Raw genomic sequence first — 25998 nt, forward strand, 5'->3', positions numbered from 1 at the left:
TGCTGCTTTTGATTGGATTGAGAGTTTATCCTAAATGATCCTTTCTGGATTAAATGTGGAGGTGTTTATATTTCTAATTTCCAGTATTCTTTACTTTTAAGAAAAACACATAGATGAAAATCCTGATTTATAAACCAACTGGGGAATAATTATTTTCACTATGAAAAGAGCTTTCACTTTTCAAAATTCATTATTGAATTCCCTTAAATTATAAGCTCCTGTCAGGCATTTAAAACATGATTTAATTTACATGACCTTAATTTCTACACAGCAAATCCATTTGGGATAAGCAAATGGATAAGCACTTGTCAGGGGACCTGAAATTGAACCTTGCTGACATTTTCAGAATGAACTGCTTTAACTTGGTTCAGTGACAAATACATTCACTGGAACCCCAAAAGGATTTCTTTACTGCAAAACTCTTTATGAAATCAAATGATAAAATAGGGCATTCAGTAGAAGTTAATGTGTTGTTAAAGTTCTCCTTTAAGCAACTTTACTTTTCAATAAGCTTTTATCTTGATTTTCTGCTGCTTAGATTGTGGTGGTTGGTGTATGGCATTGCTCTAAGACTGAAAAACATGTTTGGGTCATGATAATAAATACTGATCTTTGCGATTACAGGCTCTTGTCACTGTGGAAAGTGCATCTGTTCTTCTCAGGAATGGTACATTTCAGGGGAATTCTGTGAATGCGACGACAGAGATTGCGACAAGCATGATGGCCTCATTTGCACAGGTGTGTAGGTCCAGATCACCCCCTCCCTTGTTCTGAGCAGCAGGCTGCAAAGCTGGTAGATGAAAATGTTAAACAACGAGACCACTTCAGGCACAGGCTGTTTCTTTCCATGCATGAAAGGCAAGATGTTAAATTTACCCAATAATATGAGAGTGACATTGTGCAGGGGAGGGGACATGGCAGAATAGGGGAACAGTTGATTTCTATAGAAAGGTTGGGAATGACAAGCACTAAGGTATGAAGTGTGAGGAAATCATTGATAAAAAAAAAATCATCTTGAGGCACTGATTTTTTTTAAAACCCCAAAGCATTTTAATATGTGACAAATGAAAATGATTCTGATGAAGATCCTTGCATTTTACCTGTGTAAGGGGTATCTCTCTTTTTTTTCCCAATAACTTCAGCTAAGGAAGATGCTCCTATTGTATATGTATGTATATATATATATATATATATATATATATATATATTTATATAGATATGGATATAGAATATCTATATAAATATATAGATAGATATGGATAATAAGATGAGAAAGAAGAGAAAATTATCATGATACTGGTGCAATGTTTACTTAAATGATGGATTTTAGAGTGACTTTCCTGTCACCCTTTCCAGATATAAGGAAAAATGGGTCTAGCTCCACCTTCCTTCACCATCTCCTCAAAAAATGATAAAATCGCTCTAATGGGGGAGGAAACATAGAGGATATTTTCAAAAGAACTTTGCTAATATACCTAGTCTTTCAATTACTCCCTCAACAACAAGTATACCAGGCATCTTCCTACAGAAGAAATCTTTATGTGGGGCCTGTCTAATGCTCCTCTGCCACCTATTATGTTAGTTTGTTTCTAACTGTACTAGTTAACAGTATTTGTAATTCTATGCTCATTAAAGACAGGCCTGCTGTATAGCTTGTTACCCTGCCTCTTTATTGAGAGAAGAAGACCAAAAGATGGCAATAGAAATCCAGCTGGGTACAAAACCTGATGGAATAATTACAATAGTTACTCTTTGGCTGATGACTTTGCTGGAAAGATGCCATTAATTGTTTCAAAGAGCCAGTTTCTTTTAGCTGCTTAGTCAAATGTAAAGCATTCTACACAATAAGACAATCTCTAAAGGACCAATGGAATGGTTTTTATTATGGCTTGTTACGTTTTATAACAACACATTTTAATGTAATACATTTCAATTATGATAATGATTCCCCTGTTCATTTTGTTCTAGGCAATGGAATATGTAGCTGTGGAAACTGTGAATGCTGGGATGGATGGAATGGAAATGCTTGCGAAATCTGGCTTGGGGCAGAATATCCTTAACAATTACATGACAAAGGACTAAGTTCTTATTTTTTTTAGGCCATTAGAACACATAAATGCACAGCAAACAGCATATAATCACTACTAGGGCTACTCAAGCAGACTATTGTATTTTTTTTCTATTTCTGAATGCTGAGTAAAATCTGGGTACCCATTAAAAATGAGTCTAAGCAGTTTGTGATGGAAATAGCACAAGAAAAGGCTTTCTTACATAATTTGCATGGTTGTCAGGTCAGCACATAATTACACAATGAAAACCACATTAAACTTAATGAGGTGGAGACCTGACACGGAAAACTACGAAGCTATTGGTCAGACATAGACTATATTGTGTGCCAATCTGAATGTCTAAATGTGGATGATAGAAAAGTCAACACCAAAGTGCATATTGTCTGTGACAAGTGCTCCCGGTGACTACAGAGCACAATCAATCCCTTTCAAAACTGGTCACTTTCAACATTGAAGAACCTTTTAACCTGTTTAATTTCCACTTTGTAGAACTCGAAATTCATGTAAAAAAACCCATAAGATGATTAAGAAAAAATGTACAATTTGAAAATTTTAATAAATGTTGTCACAATGTGATTGTACTGGTTGTGAATATGTATGTATCTATTGATCAAAAAAATAAAGAGAATGAATCATGTTTTGACTGCCAGGTTTGGAGATATCCTAGCTAGCACTTTGAGGATTGTAAAAATGCTTTGGAAGTGGCCAAAGGGTACTTATGTGTGGAGATGGATTTCCTTAATATGTAAATTTTTTCTTATTAAGGCATTTAGAGAACTCTTTCTAGATATACTTGTGGATTAAATGATTTATTATGTGCCTTTGATGACTTATATACTTAGTTACTAGGTAATAGAATTATTAAAAATACATAATCTGGTGATATAGCGTAAGCCTCTAATATCAACCACTCAAGCTTTGAAAGGGGCAAGATAAAGAAGGTGTACAGATTTAATAGCAAATACAAATATTTGTATTAGTATGGAGAAAAATAATTTCTTTGTAATGATGAAATGTTAGAATGAAATTCTCATCAAATTATGAAAATCCACAATTATTGGGATGTTCCTAATTTATGATCATTAAATCACGCATGTCAGTATTGGCAAACTTTTTTTTGCAAGGCAATGGGGGTTTAGTGACTTGCCCAAAGCCACATGACTGGTAAGTATCAAATGTTTGAGGCTGGAGTTGAACTCAGATCCTCCTGATTCCAGGGCCAGTTCTCTATCCACTTTGCCACCTAATATCAGCAAACTTTTAAGGTTTAGAGGCAAAATGATAAAATATATATGTTTTGTTTAAATTTAGAAAAGTATATTTGTGAAATTTTAGTACAATTTAGGGAAAGTTATTTTAATGTTTTGAAAAATGCTCATTTAAGTTACAAATTCTTTTATGGGTAGATATTTTACATTCATGATCTGGGCTTTAGAAGTGATATCAACAAAACTTAGGAACCATCCCAAAAATAAATAGGCCTTAAATACCTGATTTCTTAGAAGATCTTTACAGGGCTAATTTTTTTGCAAATAGGCCAGGGTTCCTTTCCATTGATGTGTTTGTAAGTTCTCTATTGTTGGCCTGAAGTGGATTAACAGAACCATCCCAGTTGTCTCCATATCTTTGTATGTTAGTTGTCCTAGAAGCTTTTTAAAAGGTAGGAAGTGAGTTCAGAATCCAAGGACAATTTCATACCTCCATTTTTTCTCTTTTCTGTTTTGATGCTTATTCCCACACTTCTGTGAATAGGTTAACTGGCATTTTAATGAAAGTAACAATGAGATACCACAGAAAGCAATGGACAGAGTTGACTCATAGTCAAGAAGACCTGGGTTCAAGTATTTTTTTCTGACATACACTGGATCTGGTTCAAGTACTTCTTCTGACATATACTGGATCCAGGTAAGTTATTTAATCTTTCAGTGTCCCAACTCAACTTAAGACTATAAGTTGTCAAGAGGGTTGCCAGTGGGGATTTCTTTATGCTGATGAAATTATAGATCTTGTCTATATTCTATTTAATGGGAAATATAAAAATAATTATTAATTCCAGTAATTATGAGATTTTCTTCACTGAACTCTGTGTTTGGAATTCTCCAAGAGACTGTGTTTTTTTCTTTTAAGATAATTTTAGGTGTACTTAATTTTGTTTGTGATGCTTGTATATATATATATATATATATATATATATATATACATATATATTATATATTATATATACATGTTTTTATATTCATATATATAATTAATTTTAAAATATGTCTGAATAATAATGAAAATTCATTTTAAAAAATATTCAGTTTCATTTTTGTGACCAAAATGATTATATAAACATAATAAAAGGGAAAAAGTTGTATAATTTAATTTGCTTATGGTAAGAGAACTTACCCTCTGGTTTAATATAGGGAGACTGCCTTAATATCTGAGTCCAATGAATCATGGTAACAGAGGAGGACATCTGATTAACTAGTGATGACTTTAAGGAATATGAGTTAATGAATCACCTAGTTTATAGACAGGGCACTGGTAGAAAGGAAGAGGATACTCAATCCAAGGATATTCAATCCTTTTTCAAAGCCAAATTCAGGGTGAAACTGTATCTCTGGCACCATGCTTGGGAAAAGTAGTCCTTTCATACAAGGTAAAAGCTTCTTCTTCCAATGGGCATGCAACTGTGATATAAATAGTGAAAACAAATTCATTATCAGTGCCTGCCTTCTGGGGGGAAAAACACCCTATTCCATAGTCAAGTCAGTTAGAAGAAATATTACGAGTTTTACATAGTTAGGAAATGCAAAGAAATACTATCTCTCTCCTTGTTAAGAAGCAGTCCCACAATCTTGATTTTTTGTTTGTCTGATTTTCTGGGAAATGTTGAGCATTTATCCTGAAATGTTATTTTTATAGCATATAGTTTCTCTCTAAAGCATATTTACTAAAGGTACTATTTACTCATGCCCCTCACTGTGTGTTCCTCCTTCTTAGGAAGGTATTTGCTGAGAAATCTAAATGGCATGTATGGATTGGGGTTAGAAATTCAATGGAGTATGCCTATGATTGCAAAGTGGAACAAAGAGTTCATTACACTTAAAAAAAATTTAACCCCAACACTAGTATTAGTCATGAAGAAAAATACTATGTATTAGGTATTTAGAAATGAATTAAACAAATGCCACAATGTGCTCAAGGGGGTGTTTTTGGAAAAAACACAATAACCTTATTTTGTCTTTCATTTCAACTGTGTTTGGTCTGTCACTTGACTGGTAAACATCAGAAGGCCTAGGGGAGTTGACTCTACATACCACCACATTTTGGGAGGTCTTCTTTCATTCTTCTCAAAATGATGGTTCTCTTATTGCTTCAAAGTTGGCATAAAGCAGTAACAGAATTTCTAGGGACTATCAGACAAAAACAAGTGTTTCCATACAAACAATTTTTCCCATTTTGGCTGGGCATGCTTTTTCCAAAAGGGAATTACAACAAGAGTGAGTGGGGAGATGTAGAGTTTGGTTTCAGGAACAAACAGAGCTGCAACAACAAGTTTCATAGAATCTTCCAGCTGCCATTGACCAGAAAGGACATCTAGCCCAACCCCACCTGAATATTCGTCTTTAGCCAGAGATTGAAGAATGTTGGTTCCCCTTTTATTCTCTGTGTGGTCCAGTTCTGGATTCACTTTTCTAAAATGTGAGAAATTTAAATCAGAAAACTTCCATTCCTACATCTCTGAATTGATGATGTACACTAAAAGAAATTTTGTAAGTTGTTCAGGAGATATTTAACAATAGACAAAAGGGGGTATATTCTAAATTGGGGGAGCAGCACTTTTGTTTACTTTCTGTCTACTGAAAGGTAGATTGATTGTATCACATCTCTGCAAATGTTGCCAGCTTCTATTGCAGCCAAAAATAGTTTAAAAAACAATCTGGTTGTAAAACAAAGCTAATGTTGAAATATTTACGTGATGCACATTATAGAAGCAAGGATGATTGATAATAGTCTCTTAGACCATAAAGCAGTCAAATTTGAAACTGATAGAAATCAAAGCTCCCACAAGACATACATGCCAAAGGAATGGGTAACTATAGAAACTTGATGCATAAGGGATGGATATGTACATAGAAGTACAAGACACAATCTATAAGTACAAATCAATTCCATCAGATTTACTATACAGTACTGTGGCAGTAACATTTTTCACTTAATTACAGCAAACTTGATTTGGGGAAACAGAATGGTGAAATCTTATCCTGAAAAACAGCAAGAGAGGTATTATCACGGAGCTAAATTTTTTCTTTGGCATGGCAAAGGGGAAAATTGAGTTTACCAACCTATTTACACAACGTGTCTGTATATTCGTGGGTGGTGCAATGTCATTTTTGCACGTTCTATTTCTTACATAAAGTTGTTTGATGTTTTTCAATATGTCTTTGTATAAATATTTTATTCAATATGTTGCATCTGTGTATACAACAAATGATAATAAACACAGAAACTGTACAATGCAGACAAACTTTGCATATATGTATGTAAATTTAGTAATACATACCAACAGTTCTTGATACACAGGGCCTACTACATGCAGTTCGCCATTTCAATCCTCTTCCCATGCAACAGATGAGACCAGACACAAAATTAAAGACCTGACCAATGCACAAATAACATGGACCTCTCTGTTCTATGTTGAAACATATTTTAGAAGAAACTGCTTTAAGACAGCCATTTATAGGAATAAACACTCTTATAGACAACCCATAGAAACAGACAAACTAAAAGCAAAGTTGTTACAATTACAGAACATTCTAATCATTTACAAATTCAGCTTTAATTTTAACCAGTCAAAGGGATTTGCAGAGCAAGAAGGACCCAGTGAGGAGAGCTTAATATTGAAAACAATGGGTATGTTCATGGGAATGGGAGAGGGAGAGAGGATATTTGAATATATGGTACTTAGAAATCCCATCTCTTTAAAATTCCATGATTCACCGAACTTGCTGAAGGAGACCATGTTTGCCCCTCCCCCACATCATGTTACAGGAGAATGAGCTTCACACAATGTTCTTCAATCTCCAAAATTAAAGTCAAATAGACTTACCCTGCATTTAAAAAGGAATTAGAGAAATTAAGAACAGGTAAAAGAATCACTTTTTCTATTTGTCCTTTAGCATCATCCATGATACTCTATTCAACATTATACTAACTTTTATTTATTAAAACTGAATCCAATATGAAAATTTCAGAAGCATAAACAGTTCATTTATACCAAATTATTAATTAGCTAAGCAGACCAAAAGATTAAACAACAGGTAAGGGCTTCTACGATGCTTAGTGGGAAGCAATGACCAAAGTATTCCCAGTAAATACATTGCAGATGGGAGAAATGGTTACTATGTCATCCATCTCTGTGAACTTACTATCAAGAAGCCAAGACAATGATCTCACATAGAGTTTTCCAGAACTGAGGTACAGATTGGTCATAATTACTTCTTCTGAGAATCAAAAATTTAGTTTTCCTAAGCATACACAATTTTCATTATTTATTAAATCTTTGACAAGTTAAACACTAAATATTTTGAAAATTTTCACCTTTAATAGCTGACATTTTGTATGGCATTGTTAACCTTTAGCCAACTGCTATTGCCTTTCTTAAGTTGGTTACACTGAGTTCAATGAACAGCCCTAAGTGTTATCAACAATAGTCTGCCCCACTCCCTCAAAAAGAAAAGAAAAAAAAATTTTAAAAGATGAAGCTAAAAGCTGATTTTCTAATGAGTTTGTTTTCCTTTGTTTATTTTCATCTATAGCAATTCAACAAACTGTTTTCTGAGATCAAGGCAAGGCACCTGTAACCAAGCTATTTGTAGGTGTGCCCCCAAATAGCTGGGTTAGAGGTATGTACTGGTGAAATACACAGTACTGGACTTGGCATGCTGAGCTAAAAAAAATACTTTTTTTCTAATATGTCCAGTTTAAAAACTTGTCATTAAACACCAAAAATATTAAAGTCTAATTTATAACTAACCTTTGCATTGCTGCTTCAGAAAATAACACAACAGCCGCCTTGCCCATGCTCTGCTGAGTATGAGTGGAACGCAGCCAAAAATTGGGATGGTATTAAGTTCAGTTCATTAAAAACTGGAAAAGATTATATTTGAAATGGATTTAGGTAGCGCAATTCTTGTTAATAATTATTGTTTTTCAAATAATGAAGATTAGTAGATGAAAAATGAGCCTTAATTCAGGCCTACAAGGCCTACAGAGTTCTTTGGACCCACTTTCTCAAAAACCAGTGGGTCTTGCTCGCTGGGCAAGGCAAATGTTACCATTACCAGTAAGCTTGTGATATGTATAAAACACACACACACACACAGAAAGAAACTATAGGGGGATGTCAAACATTTGTCTTAGAAAGCTTTCCCCTGGTCATGTTTGACACGTGTCCCTCCCCAATCATGCTGACCTCAGGAGCACGGAATCTGATATTAGAGCATATTCATAATTTAATCAGTAGTGTGAGTCAATGACAACAACCTTATTCTTTATAGATGCAATTTATAATTATAGGTTTAGAAGGCTTCCTGATTCCCTGATTGCTTTCCAAACTCAGCTACCTGCAACATGTATGTTTTAAAGAAAACACAATCCCTGCAAAAGATCACAGACAGTGGAGCGAGCAGCCTGGTAAAAAAAGGGGAGAAGAGAAATCCATCATAGCACAGGGTTTACAGCGTCTAACTAGAAAGTACTCAATATTATTGGTGTGCTACAAAATCGAACTTAAACACATGGATTTTGCTGAAACTGGACTCAGAAAGGGATTATGGGTAACTGTCAGCAGGCAAGGTATCAAGTGTATCAAGTGAAGTATGTCATTCACATGAAGTGTCACAGTCACAGAAAAGATATTAAAAAGGCATTCCATATCTGGTAGGGCATTCCATGGTCTGAGTTTAGCTGGTTATCCAGGTGTCCTCTTGGAGTGGGAAGAGCGGGAGAAGGAAAAGAGGGTGCAATACGTTGAGCTTTATCCATTTGCAACAAGTTTGTTCAGAAGCAGCAAAGAGCAAGCCTTCACCTGCTTCCAGCTGCTCCATAGATCCCAGAGGCGGAATGTCTGGCAAGGATAAACAGCTCAACTTTGCTCAGGATGCGTTAAGTCAAACACCTGTGAGGATCTGGCTATGTGGTCTTACTCTTGTTCACTGGTTTGCCTCCATTCATTATTGCAGACGCACTTGTGCTTTTACTTGGAGTCACCCCGGCTTTTGGCACTGTTTCTCCGACATCGTGCAAAGATGGTTCTCTGTACATGGCAACTAGTGTTTAAAAGGAAGAAAGACAAAAAGAAAGTTCATTTGCTCAAATAAGCATCAGTATTGGGCAAGTAAATAAACATTTTCTTCCCTTTCTAGCTGCATGGATCATGGGTCTTCAAGATGAACTACAACCTTAGAGGTCATTAAATCTGAGGAAGAAACCAAAACCCAGAGATAAAGAATGACATTTTCAAAGTCATATAGATAATATGTAAGTGAGCTGGGTTATTGCATCAAGCTGCCTGAAACATTTCATACATAACTGTTGAATGTTAAAGTCATAAAGACTGTAGAACCATGGTTAGCACCTAGGTCTCCCTGTTTGTCTTTTATTTCTCGCATATGAGGTGAATTGCCTTTGAAAAGGAATGCCAATTTGAAGTTTAATTATAAACCCTGAGTCTACCACCTCATTTTTCTATCTACAACTGTGTGAAACATACAGACTGTAGGAATTCATTTTGTGGAGATTTCTAGGTGCTGTGATAGAATGGGGTATGAGAAATGAGCTTGCTTATAAAAGCAGAAAAAATAGTTTACAACTATACTTATTCCATTTCTACTGTAAGAACCCATATTTTTAAAAATTAAATTTGCAAACTCTGGTTATTTATTGGTGCAGATCATTCATAATGATTATTTTTCTTTCAAATGTTTCAAGGCTATCACATTCACAATAGTGTGAAAAATCAGAGTAATCCAATATTATAATGAGGAAATCTGACATTAATTATCCTTTCCAGTGAGTATCATTTAAATTTTCCCCCTCTCTCCCTTCCTTGTTAATCATCCTTGAACCAATTTTCAGCACCTGCATGGCCCTTATTGTCATTCCTCATATACTTTTTTTAAAAAGTATTTTTCCTTCCTTTTTTGTTTCATTCTATACAAAGCAAAAAGCACAGTGTGAAAAGAAAGTGAGCCAGAAGCTGACATTTGACTCAGCTCTAAGAAATCTTCAGAAAGAGCCTGGTGATGATGTACTTAATCACAATAGATGGAACAGTATCTGCCTCTTAGGGGGATATTCTAGGAAATACTAGGAAGGCACATTTGACAGTGACCGGTATGTAGAAGAACAATGAAATACTTGAAATAATCTGCCAGCAGAAATCCAAGTGAATCAGAGCTAGCCCAATGGGACTTCTTGGGCTTTCAGATATTTCAGGTTGAAATCTTTTATGGGAAGTGCATACCCATTCAGTTAGGAAGCTGGAGTTTAAAAGCTGTCTGGTTGATGGATGTGACAGAATCTCCTTTTCTACTGCATTGAACCAGGTAATATTTCACCAAGATACAAGTTTACAACATTTATGGAGATCAAAGCTGTGTTAACAGAGATGTCAAGGCAGTCTAACCGATTAATTCTTATGCAATGATTAGGGAACTTTATGATTCTGAATAAGACTGGAATCCCTCTCTCCCTTGACTAATTAGAGTAGAAAACAGAAGTATCAAAGGACTGACCTTGGTTTCTTATGCAGAGAAGTTGTCGAAGAGATATGAAGAACTTAAAATATCTTTAGCTAAGTAAATAGCTAAGCAAGTCCTTAATTTTTAATACTTCCAAAAACATAATTTAAATCTTGACCTTAGCTTTGGAAGTTTGAATTTAATTGACCTTTCCCCTGGACCCATATGTGACAGGTGACGTTTATCATTACAGCACTTCACTATAATTGTTTGCAGAGGATTTCTGTTTTCTAATTATTGGCAAACATGATGAATGTTGGTGAACTCCTCCTGATGCACCTGTTTGTTGATGACACTAGAGTAATTGAATCAAATCCCAAATTGCAACAAAGTTTAGCAATATTAAGAAAAACTAAGTGGATGAAGAATATTTCCTCATAGAGATAATAATATGCCTTTGAATAATTTAGAAGGTCCACCAGTGCACAAATCTGAGACAGTTACTATAAATGAATCAAGACTGAAACAAATTAAAGAACACTGGGACTTTCAACAATACTTAGCGTTCTCCTAGAAACAAAAATTGGTTTGTGAAAACTTTTGCCTTCTAATGATGGTACATGGCTACAGATCATGGACCCTATGAAGATGATTTTTGGAAAGACATGGGGATAAGACAAAAATGTGAATGGGTTTTTATCTCTATTGTAGGAAAGGAGAAAACTCATGATATACAGTTCAGGTCCAGTGAAGTATGAGAGTATGATTGTAGATTATATTTTTAGAACTCCCCTCAAGGAAAATACTGACATCCCACTAACAAAATCTGACTTGGGGAGGAAGTTATCTTGTTTCCCCGTTCTGCCTCTCTGATCAATTTTTCTCAGTCTCATCATTACATTTTGCTTATCTCTTACATTGAGGAAAGAGTTATTTCTTTTTTTTTTTAGGCTTTTTTTGTAAGGCAAACAGGGTTAAGTGGCTTGCCCAAGGCCACACAGCTAGGTAATTATTAAGTGTCTGAGACCAGATTTGAACCCAGGTACTCCTAACTCTAAGGCCAGTGCTTTATCCACTACGCCACCTAGCCGCCGAAGAGTTATTATTTCTCTGATACATTCTGGGTTAAAAGAAGTTCTCAACTATTTAAATTTCAAAGAACTTCTGAAATAAGACAAAATAAATAAAAGGAATTGATATGTCCACAATTCTCCAATTAAGCAGATTATTAAGTTTTAACCATTAAGTCAAAATTTCCAGGTAACAACAAAATAGTGTAATTAGTGAAAGTCCAGTCTATTGTGAGTGCTTGGAGGTGCCTTTCGTAGTGAGTAATACACAGCCTATACCATTTACAATACTTCTGCCAAGTTTCAATCCAACACAGCAAATCTAACTCCAATTATATTAATTCTCCTCATAACTATGAGGGATCCTTTATCTCTCTACTCCCTTCCTTATTATGCTTGAGTCAGTTTTTGATACCTACATGACCTACTTCAGTATACTCTAATGGTTTCCTTTTAGAATACTCTGTGATGATAAAACATCTTTTAATTAGTTACTGAACAGGAACTGAGTATGAAAATGGATAATCTCTTACTTTCTTCCCTAATAATTTTCAATGTAGGAGAACTGTCTTCGGGTAATAAATGGAGGGTTTGGGCTTTATTTCCAATCTAGTTACCATTTTTCTATGACTGTAGTTTTTCTGTTGCTGCTGTGTTTCTTCTATTGATCTTAAATGAATAAATATTCTGAGAAGGTGAATTCTGAGACCAGAAAGTTTGTCAAAGTCATCCAAAATTTAATCCCACTTTTTTCCAAGTTACCTTCTGAGTAATGCTTGAGGAGAGTGTGCCTTTTGATTTGGGGAGAATTGTTTTATAGTTAGAGTTCATGCAATTTTTTTTTCTTAGTAAATGCTCTCTTATGGAAGTGAATTTGTGTCAACTGGTTCACTATTAAGGAACACATCAGATGGGGGTCTATGAGCAACAGTATTAGAAGCCATAACTTCTTTGGGTAACTTTGTATGATCAAGGAGGAGAAGCCATTCTCCCTCTAGGCACCCAACATGTTAGTGCAAGGGTGGAATGTAACTGTGAGCTTGATGAACCATTCAAGTATTTCACTACTATCAATGTATATTTTTGATGGTTAAGATTTCAATAACTTGAAATTGAAATTTCTGATGTACCTTTGTAAAATTGAGAAGTGATTTATCAAAGTTTCAAATAATTCTACAAAAGCATTGTGAACTAGAAAAGATATATTATAGATTTATAGAAAGATAAGTATAGGGAGTACCTAGTTTCCCTTGATGAGTTAAAGTCACTGAAAAATTTAACAGGTATGAGTGCTGTTGCACCATTAGTCATATTTCAAAAATCTGAAGAGAAAGGACCCATAGAATTTGAGAACAAGATCCCCATATTTAAAGGAAGAAAAAAAGAAAGAAAATGAAACCTGCCAAGTCTAAACAAATAGTATCAAACTTAGATAAAGACAAATCCTTGCTTCCGCATGTTGACTTAGAAAACTACAAATTAACATTATCTATGTTGTATTATTCTTTAAATGTCTTTTGTTAAATATTTTCCAATTACATTTTAATTACTTTTAGACACACTTAGGTTGTGTACAAGTTTGATCCCAATCTAACAGATTATCCTTACATCTAGGCCAATGAGCTTGTCTTTAATTCCTGATAAAATTCTAAAATTATTATAGGGATGATAAGAGAACGTGTAGCAAAAGAAAATAATACTATAAATATAACTCATCTAAAATTTTGGCATAAAATTTGACCAAAAAAAACCTCTCAGATCAAATTATAGAAAAGGTCAAATGTGAGCAAAATAGCATAATTTGAAGAACTCTTTTTTTTCATGATTAGTAATCAAAATTAATGTTTTGAAATGTTTTGGCTTTAGGAAGCTAAGGACATGTATTAAGTATTATTTTTGAAAATTCTTTTCAAATAAAAAACTAAAGTAAAATTTTCAGTATTTTACTCTGTTATGATGTATTTTTAATGGAAAAGAGAAATGTGCTTCAGTGCTACTATTTTATATGCTATAAGAGCCTCAAAGATACTCATCATAATCTCTTATTTTAAATGACCATGTTATACCTTAAAACTGAAGGAAATATGATGAATAAATATTTCTAAATCTGAATACAAGTCAATAGAAATGATATTTTATAAGCTTTTCAGGATCTTACTATGTGGATACTTTATTAAACTTTTAAAAATGAGTATATTTGAGGTTTCCAAATAGAATATTAATAATAATTGATTATAATTATATATAATAAATAAATGTAAAATAATAATAATAATTAATAAAAATTATTCTTAAAGAAAAAAAAGAACTAGATGAATAGAAAGTTTTTTCATCTTTTTAATGCCTTAATGCCACCTTGGAAGGTGTTAAGCAGTAGGTCTGAGGGATTTATGCCATTCAACATTTTTGTCAATGCCTGATATAAATACATAAATGGTAAGTTTATTAGATTTGTAGTTGATGCATATCTGGGAGAGGCTACTAATATAGTGATAGCGTTCAATTATATTTTGAAAGTTTTGACTGCTCAAAATGACTAAAATGAAATATGATACTGAAAAAAAGTTTTATACTTGTGTTAAAAAATCACTATCATAAGTATTTGGTGGAACAGTAAAGTGTAATGAAGAGTAAAGTAAAATGAAGTTAAAAAATTCAGTAGATTCTTATATATAGACTACAATCTCAAAATAAGTCAACATAATGATATAGCAGTCAGGCAAGTTAATAGTATCTTTAATGTTACATTCTCTGCTCTTTTTTGAATACATCTGGAGAATTGTGTTCATTCCAGGAGCCATATTTTAGGAAGGATACTGATAGAATAAGAAGAAAGTATTGAATGGGATAAAGTCTGAGATTTCTTCAGTAGAATATTATAGATTAGAAATAGTCAGGGCAGCTAGGTGGTGCAGTGGATAGAGCACTGGCCTTGCAGTCAGGAGTACCTGAGTTCAAATATGACCTCAGACACTTAATAATTACCTAGCCATGTGGCCTTGGGCAAGCCACTTAACCTGTTGCCTTGCAAAAACTAAAAAAAAAAAAAAATAGTTGAACTGTGTGTTATGTCTCTTCTGCCCCTCCTCCCCTGACAAGCAACTTAATGTTGACTGAAATATAAAGAGTAAACTGACCCTGTCTTATCTGGATTGAAGTCCAGATATTTCTACATTCCTTGTCCTAGAGGGGGAGAATCTGTCTCTGTTTCAATTATATGCATTTTCTTTAGATTAATTTACACGTCTAGATTGTGAAGACCACATTTCTCACTAATGAGTATGGGTCAGTGGTGATGGTGGTGGGGATTGCATTAGGATAAAAAGATTTTGGATTCCTTGCTCTGGTACCTCACTGTCTCTCTCTTTGTTTTAAGGCAGAGTGAAGTCCAATTCTCAAGAATTGAATAAAACTTTTCTCTTCATACTTTGAGAAATCTCTGGATTTTATTTAAGTGGGTAAATTCATCTCAGAAAGTTGGGGACTATTCCAGGATTTCATGCCCATTGGGGGCCATTGCCCTCTCAGAACTTGGCAAAAAAAAGAGCCCTTGCCCAAATTTGGCAGTTTGCCATTTTCTGGGGGGGGGGGCGCAGTCTTTGGTTTCCCCTCTGTGCAAGTGACCTGAAGCAGAGAGAATTGGTAGGAAGAAAAAAGCAAATCCACAGTAAAAATCTAACCAGTCAGTGGGGACAAGAAAGTAAAACCTTGGAATATGCTAGATTACTTGAGGGTCACTATTTGAGTGGCTAAGGGTTGGGGGTGACCCCGCCATATTGGGTGTAAGAGACTTGGCTCTAAAGGCACTTGATCCTGAGAGTTTTCTGTCAATATTTAAAATGCAAAGAGCACAGTCATTGCCTCCCCCATGGTAAATAAGACTAAAATATAAAGGGAAAAGTAAGAAGAAAATGATTAAGTATTGTTGTCTTGTATGGGGAAATAAAGATACAGGAGAAGGAACACATTTGATCTGCCTTTGGGAGGGAGAGATTGTCAGACACAATGCTGAAATCTTGCCTCACGGCATTCCTGAGATGTCAAGAATTTGCCATTGGCCTGTGTTTGTTGATATATGTTGCAATTGTCAGTTTGGAAAATTCTGTTGCATTTGTGTGATCTGTGTTTGTGCCATGTCTGTCTTTATGTCTTTAGAATGACTATTCACTTGTGTGTTTGGTTCCTCTATTGATTTGTTAAATGGAGAGAAAAGTTCCCCCTAAAGATTTCTTTGGGTTGCCTCATTTAAATTGCTGTGCTTTGTTATTTTAGTCACCTGGATTTTTAGGCAATATTCATCTAACTCTCTCACTGGTTCTCCCCTTGAGCCTGCTTTATGCCTTTGTTACACTGGGTAATATGAGCCACTGCTATGTCTCATGAGTACTTCCAAGAGGGAATTTTTTTTTTATTTTTATTTAAAAAAGGAATGGATTATGGTGTTAAATTGCCTGAGGCCAAACTACTCATCCCGTTATTCTACCATTATGAGAAGGGCTCCCCCTTCCCTGTTTATGTTCCCTTCTCTTTCCTGTTCTCCATGATTCTGTATGGCCAGAATATTCCCCACCTCTCTCCCTCTTTTAGAAAAAGGACTAAGAGACAGAGAGTTACTTCAGGAAAAACTAGTAAGATAAGTGTTAAAAGAGACCTTATTTTGAAGTTGAAGGAACAGAAAAGAGAAAGTGAATATTACCATATATGTTAAACAAAGAAATTGGAAAAAAGAAATGCTATTTTAATTTGAAAAAGTTGTAGGAAAATTAATTTCAGAAAGGCGAGAGAGTTAGATTAATCCTAAAATATATAATGTGGTTACCAAGATATGCCAGTATAAGGAAAACTAAATAGTTAATTTTTTTCCTCCAAATGTTATGGTATCATTAGAGCTTCAGGAGTTTATCAGTATAGATTCCGATAATGTTAGGTATTACAGAAAATTATCGGACATGTAAGGATTTAAGAATAGACGGTCAACCCCCCCCCCCCAGGATTGTTCCTCTATAAAAGCCACACAGCTTACTCTATTTGAAGAAGGGGGGGGGCAGGGAATATTCTAATTAGGCTAAGGGATTTTTGAATGACATTTTGCCTTCTCCAAGGTTTTAGCAGCTATAAACAAGAAGTGTTAAATATTAAAACCTTGGAATAGAAAATTTATTGTGAAAAGTGGAATCATATCTGTGGTTTATATAGCTGTATAAGCTATGTGATTCTAGTTAAGAATAGTATGAATTAAAGTCAAGAGGAGCTAATGAAAAGGAATGGTGGAACAGTATATTGAGGGAAACTGAGCTGTATAGTCTGGATCAGAGTTTTGAAAAGGAATGGAAAGAAAATCCAAACATAGAGACAATTGACGTTTTTGAACCATTTGTTAAATATGGAAATTGGTTAAAGCATGTATGTAGACAGATTTGAGCAGGTTTGACTGTATACAAAAGATAGATTTTGGGAACTTTGGGAAAATGGTTTACAAATCATTGTTAAAAAAGGAAAGCATAGAACTTTAAATCTATAGGGAGATATGTATTTATATGAGGTTGGGTGATTTTAAAAAACTGCATTAAACTGCCACTTTTTGCAACATTTGTCAGTGAATTGATTGGAAAACTAATAAACCACCTAAAGTGAAAAGTTTGATATGAAAGCAATTGCCATGTAAATGTTAATTTTATTATGTTATTATTGATTCTATAATGTGCTAATCTAGAGATACATGTAAATTGAATTAAGGAGTATGTTAAAAAAAAGTTTGGGTTTTGATTCTGATGTTTTTTGTTTTGTTTTGTTTTTTAGACTTTGCAAGGCAATGGGGTTAAGTGGCTTGCCCAAGGCCACACGGCTAGGTATGATTCTGATGTTTTATGGCCCTTTCAGAGTCATGGGAAGCAAGACAGACTTGTGAGTTATGTGTTTTTAATCAAGCTTTAGAATTACTAAACAAGGGAAAGTAATATTTCATGTATTTGGGAAAAATCTGGAGTGAGTAATGATAAACAGTAAAGGTAAAGAATTAGTACATATTACTTTGATATCTCAAATTGTAGGGAATCTCCAAATTCCCAGAACATAGAATGTTCTAAAATTAAGAAATATTGGTCAGTGAAGATAGAAAGCTCTTGTAAGTGAGAGCATTGAGAAGTTAGAAGTGCACTGATAAAGATAAGAAGAATTTGCAAGCTTTTTAGCTTTGAAAAGAAAATGATTTAAGGCTAATTTGAATGACTTTTGGAATTTAAGAGAAGTATGAAGAAAATCTTGTAGTTATAGGAAGGGATTTTTTTAGCAGCAATTGGTCTTAAGAATTCTTTGTATTTTAAAGTTTTAGGGAGTAAAGAGAAGATACATGTATTTGGAATATGTTATGTATAATTAATAAACTTTGTATAACAACAGTTTTAAACTTTACTTTTTGAGATTTTAAAATTGTTTTTGTAATAACAAATCATGATGAACTGAAGTTTCATCTGTCACATTTGTAAAGAATTTTTATGAAAAAAACTAGAATATGAGTTTATATCTCTCAAGGTCTTTTTGGTCCAGAAAATTTTTGAAAGGTTTTGATTTTCACCTCAGGCTTATGAAAGGGAATAAAGATATGTGAGATCAATGTAGCTTACTCATTATCTGTTAAAAAGAGGAAATTATACATATAACTGTAACACTGTCATGGGTTGTGAACATTGGGCTCTTGAAATTATTGTGTAAAGCTAACATTGATAGAGAATCTTATTTTCTTTGAAAATAGAAGTGTAGGGGCGGCTAGGTGGCATAGTGGATAAAGCACCAGCCCTGGAGTCAGTACTTGGGTTCAAATCTGGTCTCAGACACTTAATAATTACCTATCTGTGTGGCCTTGGGCAAGCCACTTAACCCTATTTGCCTTGCAAAAACCAAAACCAAAAACCAAACAAAAAAAACCAAAAAATAGAAAATAGAAGTGTATTTGGAAAAAGACATAAAAATAAGCTTACAAAGCAAAAATTCAGAAGAGATTTGTGAGTAAAAGATACAATTATAAGGTTAACTTTAGGAGAACCTGTTGTTTTATGTTGCTTTAAGAGAATGAGATGTCAACATGTTATGTTTCATGTAGGATAAGAATTTAATGTTTGTATTATATCTTAACTGCAAGATACCCTTTCCAATGATGTTGAATAAATGTGAGGGGATTTAGAAAATGAATGTGAAATTAAAATTATGTAACCCTAATTAGATGACTTATCAATAAGTAAGGGTGTTATCAAACATATGATCTACTTTTGGAAATATAAATTATTTTACTATCATGATGCCAAAACCTGGATGGTGGGACTAAGGGGATGGAAGTATTTTTATACCAGAAGTACTGGGGTGGGAATAGGTGCAGAATATGGAAGCGATCTTAGCCCCTGAATTCTCAAACCCCATCCCCCCACCCCAGTCACCAGGTCCTGTCTTTTCCCCCTCAGAAGATTCTTTGACTAAATAAAAAGGCGAGAAGAAGGCAGCAGGAGGATGATGGAGAATTGGCAAAAAAATTCTTATCCCAGAAACAATAGGAAAAGAGAGAGTAAAAACTCTTGCAACAGGTTTTGAGTGTCTTTTGGTTTTTGTTGACACATTTTTTTTTTTAGGATGGGTAGAAGCAAATGAAACAGCCTTGGAAATAGTTTTAAAAAAATTCTGACTGAGCTCCTCCTCGATTTGGCCTCCTGCTAGGAATGAGGTCAGACAACGGCCCTGCCTTTACAGTTAAAATTTCTCAAGGAATACTCCAGATGCTGGGAGAACTTGACTGCTTTTTGAATGTTTAGAAAGTAACCCTATTTAATGTATTGTGATGACAGGGACACTCAGAGTAGAATTATGTGATCACTTGAAGATTTAATTAGGTAAAACAACTATTTTAGATCACAGGACTTTGAATCAATTTTCTTTTTTTACTTCAGATACCAGGATGGTCAGCAAAAGGAAATGGTACTGGGTAAATGTCATGTTCTTACAGCCAAGGAAGCCAAGATGTCAGGTGAAAGGGATGTGTAGCCAAAGGGGCAGCTTCTCAGTATGGCCTGAGGTTGGACCCTTTTGACTTCATTTCCCCAAAATGACACTTGGATAATGTCTCACCTGGAAGAATAAATCTGACCTAAGACATTTGACTTACCCACATGACCTCTGGCTGCTGATATTCAATACTTATATGTATAAGGAAATTTTCCTTTGATGTCCTGGATCTTTATGGCTACTAAGAAAACCACAAAAATGAAGTTTTAGGTGAACTGGATCTAATAGAGGTAGGTTAGGTGTGCTAGGTTTGTGGCTCTGACATCTGCTAACAGCTACATGTTAAGATAGGAATTAAGTTTCTTTAATTTTATTTGGAAGGGGTATTTAGGGAAGAAGAAGAAGAAGAAGAAGAAGAAGAAGAAGAAGAAGAAGAAGAATGGGAAATTCTTAGGATAATTACAATTTTAAGGCCTAGTTTAAGGAAAGGAATGTGAGTCAGATAAGTATATCAGGAAAAGGAAAATAAATGGTATATTTGGGAATATTTTGGAAAAAAATCATTTTGGTTAAGAATGAGTCATTATTATAATAAGAGCAAAGGTTAATATTGTTTTATTTTTAAACCATATGCTGGGTACTCTGAACTAAGTTGATTGTTGAATGTATGTGTTATAAGCTTGTCAATATGATAATTCTTATTGGGAGTTTGCTCATATAGTAAAACACTAATGAAAGTTTAATGTGTTAAAGTGAAGTTTGTGCATCAATATGGCAATAAGGCAAAATGTAAATGCAATAAGGTAAAATGTAGTAAGCTCCAAAATCTCATTGTCTTGTGATGAAAACATGTGTTTTGAACTAAGTAAAATGTTAAGCAGTTTCTTTACCAGAAGACAAAGTCTCAACCAGTCACCTGAGCTGGAGAGGACTTTTTGGAACAGATTCAAAAGATGTAGAAGGAAATCAAATGTCTCCAGGAGAGAAGAGAAGAGAGGAGAGACACTGGACCAATTCATCTTCACCATTTCTCACCTATGTGTACATTGTTTATCTGTAACTTCCCCTTGACTTTGGAAAATATGGCCAGCTGAAGGTTTCAAGGGGTTGAATGAACATGAAAGAATTCACTTAGAAAACCGATTCTGATCCAGAGGAAAGAAACACAAGTGGCATATGATTAAGTCAGTTCAGGGTGACTATTGTTTATAATTTCCTGGCCAGGATATTTGCCTGGGCAGTAGCAAATGTCCAGACATGTACAGAAGCAGGGTACATATATTCTGTACAACATAGAGATAGGTGGCCTCAGACTCATGTGAGATTAATGATGGTACCTGGATCCCTTGTAAAGATGCACAAAAATGGGGACTTGTTAAGGGAAATGACTACAAGTTAATGTGGACTTGCAAGGAAAATGAGGATGATGACCAGATAGACCAGCAATGTGAGTTTATAATACAGTAATCTGAAGAAATGGCATCAAAATAAAGAGGAGGGATTGAATGGGATAAAGTCTGAGATTTCTTCAGTAGAATATTATAGATTAGAAATAGTTGAACTGTGTGTTATGTCTCTTCTGACCCTTTTCCCCTGACAAGCAACTTAATGTTACCTTGACTGAAATATAAAGAGTAAACTGACCCTGTCTTATCTGGATTGAAGTCCAGATGTTTCTACATTACTTGTCCTGGAGGAGGAGAACCTGTCTCTGTTTGAATTATATGCATTTTGGGAGAAGGCTAGGTGGCACCAGTGGAGAGAGCACCAGCCCTGGAGTCAGGAGTACCTGATCAAATCTGAACTCAAACAATTAATTACATAGCTGTGTGGCCTTGGGCAAGCCACTTAATCCCACTGCCTTGCAAAAAGTTAAAAAAAAAAGAATTATATGTATTTTCTTTAGATTAATTTACATATCTAGATTCTGAAGACCACATTCTTCACTAATAAGGATGGGTCAGTGGGGTGGGGGTGGGGGAATCACATTAGGATAAGTAGATTTTGGATTCCTTGCTCTGGTACCTCACTTGCTCTCCTTATTTTAAGGCAGAGCGGGTCTAGTACTCGAGAACTGAATAAAACTTTTCTCTTCATACTTTGAGAAATCTCTGAATTTTATTTAAGTGGGTAAATTCATTTTACACAGTAGCTAAGTAGTGGAGCCTCTCAAAATTAAATTGTATGAGAATCATTTGGAAATATTTACTCTAGAGAACAGAAAAAAATTAAAAGGGACATAAAAACTGCCTTCAAGTATCTGAAGAGCTTTCATTTGGACATAATGTCAGAAGCAATAGGTGGAAGCTTCAAAAACACAAATTTAGACTCAAGATAAAAGAAAAATTTCTGAACCATTAGTCCTATCCGAAAGTGCAATAGGTTGTCTTGGAAAGCAGTATAATCACCCTCCATTACCAGAGGAGGAGTCTTTAAGCAAAGAGTGGATGATAATTTATCAACTAAATTGCTGAAGATTATATTTTAATAAGATGAAATTGATAGGCACTGATTTATACTCCAACTCTGAAAGTCTGTAATCCTATAGATAATAGGTATAGAATATAGAGAAGAGTTCTGAGGAAGGAACATCTTTTTGCTTAAGGAAAAAAACAAGGATAGAATGGCCTGTGCTGGTATGAAAAACATTTTTATCCTCATTCAACAGAGCTGATTTTCTGCATAATAGAAACAAAAATCACTGGAACAACTATACAGATTTAAAATCCCTTAAAATTAAGTTTAACTTTGTTGTTCTGGGGAACAAGTGTAACATGGAAAGAAGCAAATGGTACTTTTGATGGAACTGTAACTGAAAAAGGCATAATATTTTCTGATGAGTTAACAAGACTCCTTTTTAGGACAGCTGTGTAGAAATATGATCCAAAACAACATGTGATGTTTAACATGACAAATGACAAACAACCTCTTCAAAATAATCTTAGCAAGATAAGGTATTTTCACAATTTTATATGAAGACTGAAAATTAACACACTTTGAAATCTATAATGTCACTTGGTTCCATAAGGTCAGTATGCATTCTCTAATCTTTACTGTGTTCAAGAAAGACACTATTATTTTTAACCTAGATTAGCATCCATATAAGCAAATAATAAAAAGAACAACAAAATATCTCTCTCTCTTGAATTTATGAAGGCCCTTTTGTAATATAGTCTTTTAAATTTACAAATACATTATTTTTTTGAAAATCACCAAGTTCCTGTTACAGTGTAATAGCTTTTGGCAATGAGAAGTAGAGAATAACTTTAGGTTAATGGAATTCTGAAAATAAATATAGTCCAAAGAATATTGACAACTAACACAATAAATAAAGTCATATTTTAACCCCACCAGTGAGGGTTTTATGTTTTGTTTTGCTTTGATTCGCATAAATTCTAGAGAGTTAACTCTGGGAAGAGTTATAGAACATGTGACCTTGGATCCTTCTCTTTATTAGACAAATGGAATGAGACCCCCACATCTAAATACTATGGGAAGAAGAGGAACTAAAGATTACAAAAAAGATATTATTAACTATTTTAAATTAGTTAACTATTTTTTAAATCATTTTAACTTAAATCTGAAGGTAATAATATAAATGTGAAACCTACCTTCCAATGGCTTGGGTAGAAAATGAGCTGCTGGTTTTGTTTTCTTCACTCTGTTTCCCTTCATGACTTGTCCTTCCTTGTTAAGACCCAAGAACCAAGCCCTACCAGATTCCTGTTGTCTGTACAGCATGGATGAGTAGATTACATAATAATTTTCAAAAACAGATTCTTTAAACTTGCATTCAGGGGTAAAAAGTTCCTATAGGGAGAAGGAAAAAGGAAAAAAAAATTAGAGAAAGGAATGTATGTATGCTTTTGGGGGTTTGTTTGTTCATTTCTTTCTTCTTGACAGCAGAAAAAGTCCTTGACTTCTTTGGTTTTAGTATAGTCAATATTTTCAGAGATTAGAGCAAAAAAACTTTCTCTTGTTGATGTAGGATATCCTGAGTTTACTTAACTGAAGAATAAAAAGAATATATAGACAGAGAAATATAAAACATAGAGATCAAGTTTATAGTTAAAAATTATTATAAGTAAAAAAGAAAAATATATTAAATAGTATTAGATTATATACAATAAAGGAAAATCAATGAAGAATACCTTTTATACACCAAACATTCTTACATTTTCTGTCCAATTAATTAAACACAAAGAAGAAACTTAATTCTCTCCAGGAGCATTAAATATTTTTAACAAGAATTATATTTGCATTCCTCACAGTCTATAAATATTATTTACCTACCATATGTTAAGCTCCGAGTCCAAGTATGGGAATATAAAAAAGAGGTCAAAGATAGTCCCAACCCTCAAGAAATTTATAATCTAAAGGAGGAGGCAATATGCAAACAAATATGAAAAAAAAAGCTATATAGGACAGAAGGAAAGCAAAGATTCCTATAAATGGTGGAGATTTTCAGATTTACTTTCATGATTTTTTATAGAATAGATAAACCCAGGAACTGCTTCTTCCTAGAAGGTCACTTCAGTCTTGTAAATATGTTTCAGTACTCTCTGCCCTTAAAGTTCTCTCTTTGGTTGTAGGGTAGGTGAAGACATAGAGCTCATTCCAGAATCTGGATGCTCAGATCAGCCATCTTTCCATTTCCCACCAGGATGCATACCTCTGAATTGGCCAGGTACTTTCTTTCTATCCTCTTGCCCTATTTAACTTACTTTTGTATTGCCTTCCCCAGTTAGAATGTAAGCTTATCAAGGGAGGAAGGTATCTTTGTATTTGTAGCACTTACTTAACAAAAGTCTTAAGTACTTAATTATTACTTGTTGACTAGAGGTGAAAGAACCAGAAGATCTATGTAGAGCTAGAAAGAATAATAGAGACCATTTAGTTCACCTCTTCATTGTATAGAGGAAGAAACTGAGGTTCAGGGAGATCCAACCGCTGTCCTAGGTAATCAAGAGTTCTTGGCAGGATTTGTATCTCCCTCTGTCTCTGTCTGACTCTCTCTCTCTCTCTCTCTCTCTCTCTCTCTCTCTGTCAACTTGAAAGACCTAGAGAACTGACCTCAGAGTTATGAAGATCTGGTCTTCTGCCTCTGAATATACTGGATATGTGACACCGGGCAAGAAATAACTTCTCTAAAGCCTCAAGCAACTTTCTAAGATTATGAAGATGTTGACCTTAATTGGACAAAGACATTCTTCAACTGAAACTCCCTATTAATTAATTAATCCAAATATATGGCCTGAAGTGTTTATGTATGTATTTCTACTCAATGGCTTGGATAGAAAATGAGCTGCTGGTTTTGTTTTCTTCACTCTGTTTCCCTTCATGACTTGTTCATACTCGTTAAGACCCAAGAACGAGTCCGTACCAGATTCTTATTGTCAAAATTAATTAATCCAAATATATGGCCTGAAATGTTTATGTGGTTTTCCAATGGCTTGGGTAGAAAATGTGCTGCTGGTTTTGTTTTCTTTACTGTTTCCCTTTATGACTTGTCCTTCCTTGTTAAGACCCAAGAACCAGACCCTACCAGATTCCTGTGTACAGCATGAATGAGTAGATTACATAATAATTTTCAAAAACAGATTCTTTAAACTTGCATTCAGTGGGACAGAGTTTTTGCGAATAGATTCATTCTCTAGAGACAGAGGAAGAAATGATGAGATACTCAATACCATGGATTCCTTGAGATACAGCAGAACATTGCAAAATGAAGAATCATTGACACTGGAAGCAGTTCTCTTCTGTTTGACACCACCAGAATTCAAATTATTATTTCTGTCCAAGATAATATTTTGATAAATCTTAATTTTTTCTTTATTCCAAACATTATTCTTTTAGTTTTCTGACTAATATAATCTCCTTCAGTCAAATACCATGCTATACTTTCAAGAAAGTCTGAAAAAATAATGCTTGTACATATATTTGTGAGTCAAGATAAGTAAATGGATGCTATACCTGCAGAAAAATAATACATACAATATACTGGCTAAAACTATGCTTTCCAGGACAAACACATTAGAAGCTGACATACATATTTGTCTTTTTTAACAGAGTCAACAGTGAATAAATCTATTTTTCATTTGTTAGAAAATGACACAAAGGCAACCATAATAGAAAACT

At 34.3% G+C, this 25998-nt stretch overlaps 2 protein-coding genes across 2 annotated transcripts in view; one reads left to right on the forward strand and one right to left on the reverse strand.

Annotated features, from left to right (window-relative positions):
• The window catches only part of ITGBL1 (integrin subunit beta like 1), a 422854-nt gene extending 418629 nt beyond the window's left edge, over window positions 1–4225 (forward strand). Inside the window, exons 10-11 of the mRNA XM_074191980.1 lie at window positions 625–738; window positions 1969–4225. Coding sequence (XP_074048081.1) covers window positions 625–738; window positions 1969–2060 — 206 coding nt within the window. The 3' untranslated portion in view covers window positions 2061–4225. The remainder of the gene's footprint in view (window positions 1–624; window positions 739–1968) is intronic.
• A 2036-nt stretch (window positions 4226–6261) lies between these two features.
• FGF14 (fibroblast growth factor 14) overlaps window positions 6262–25998 on the reverse strand; it is a 263009-nt gene continuing 243272 nt past the window's right edge. Inside the window, exons 4-5 of the mRNA XM_074191981.1 lie at window positions 23472–23670; window positions 6262–9388 (exon numbers count right to left, since the gene is read on the reverse strand). Of these exons, the coding sequence (XP_074048082.1) occupies window positions 9252–9388; window positions 23472–23670 (336 nt within the window). The 3' untranslated portion in view covers window positions 6262–9251. The remainder of the gene's footprint in view (window positions 9389–23471; window positions 23671–25998) is intronic.

This window comes from Macrotis lagotis, chromosome 6 (assembly GCF_037893015.1).
Source record: "Macrotis lagotis isolate mMagLag1 chromosome 6, bilby.v1.9.chrom.fasta, whole genome shotgun sequence".
Lineage (NCBI taxonomy): Eukaryota > Metazoa > Chordata > Mammalia > Peramelemorphia > Peramelidae > Macrotis > Macrotis lagotis.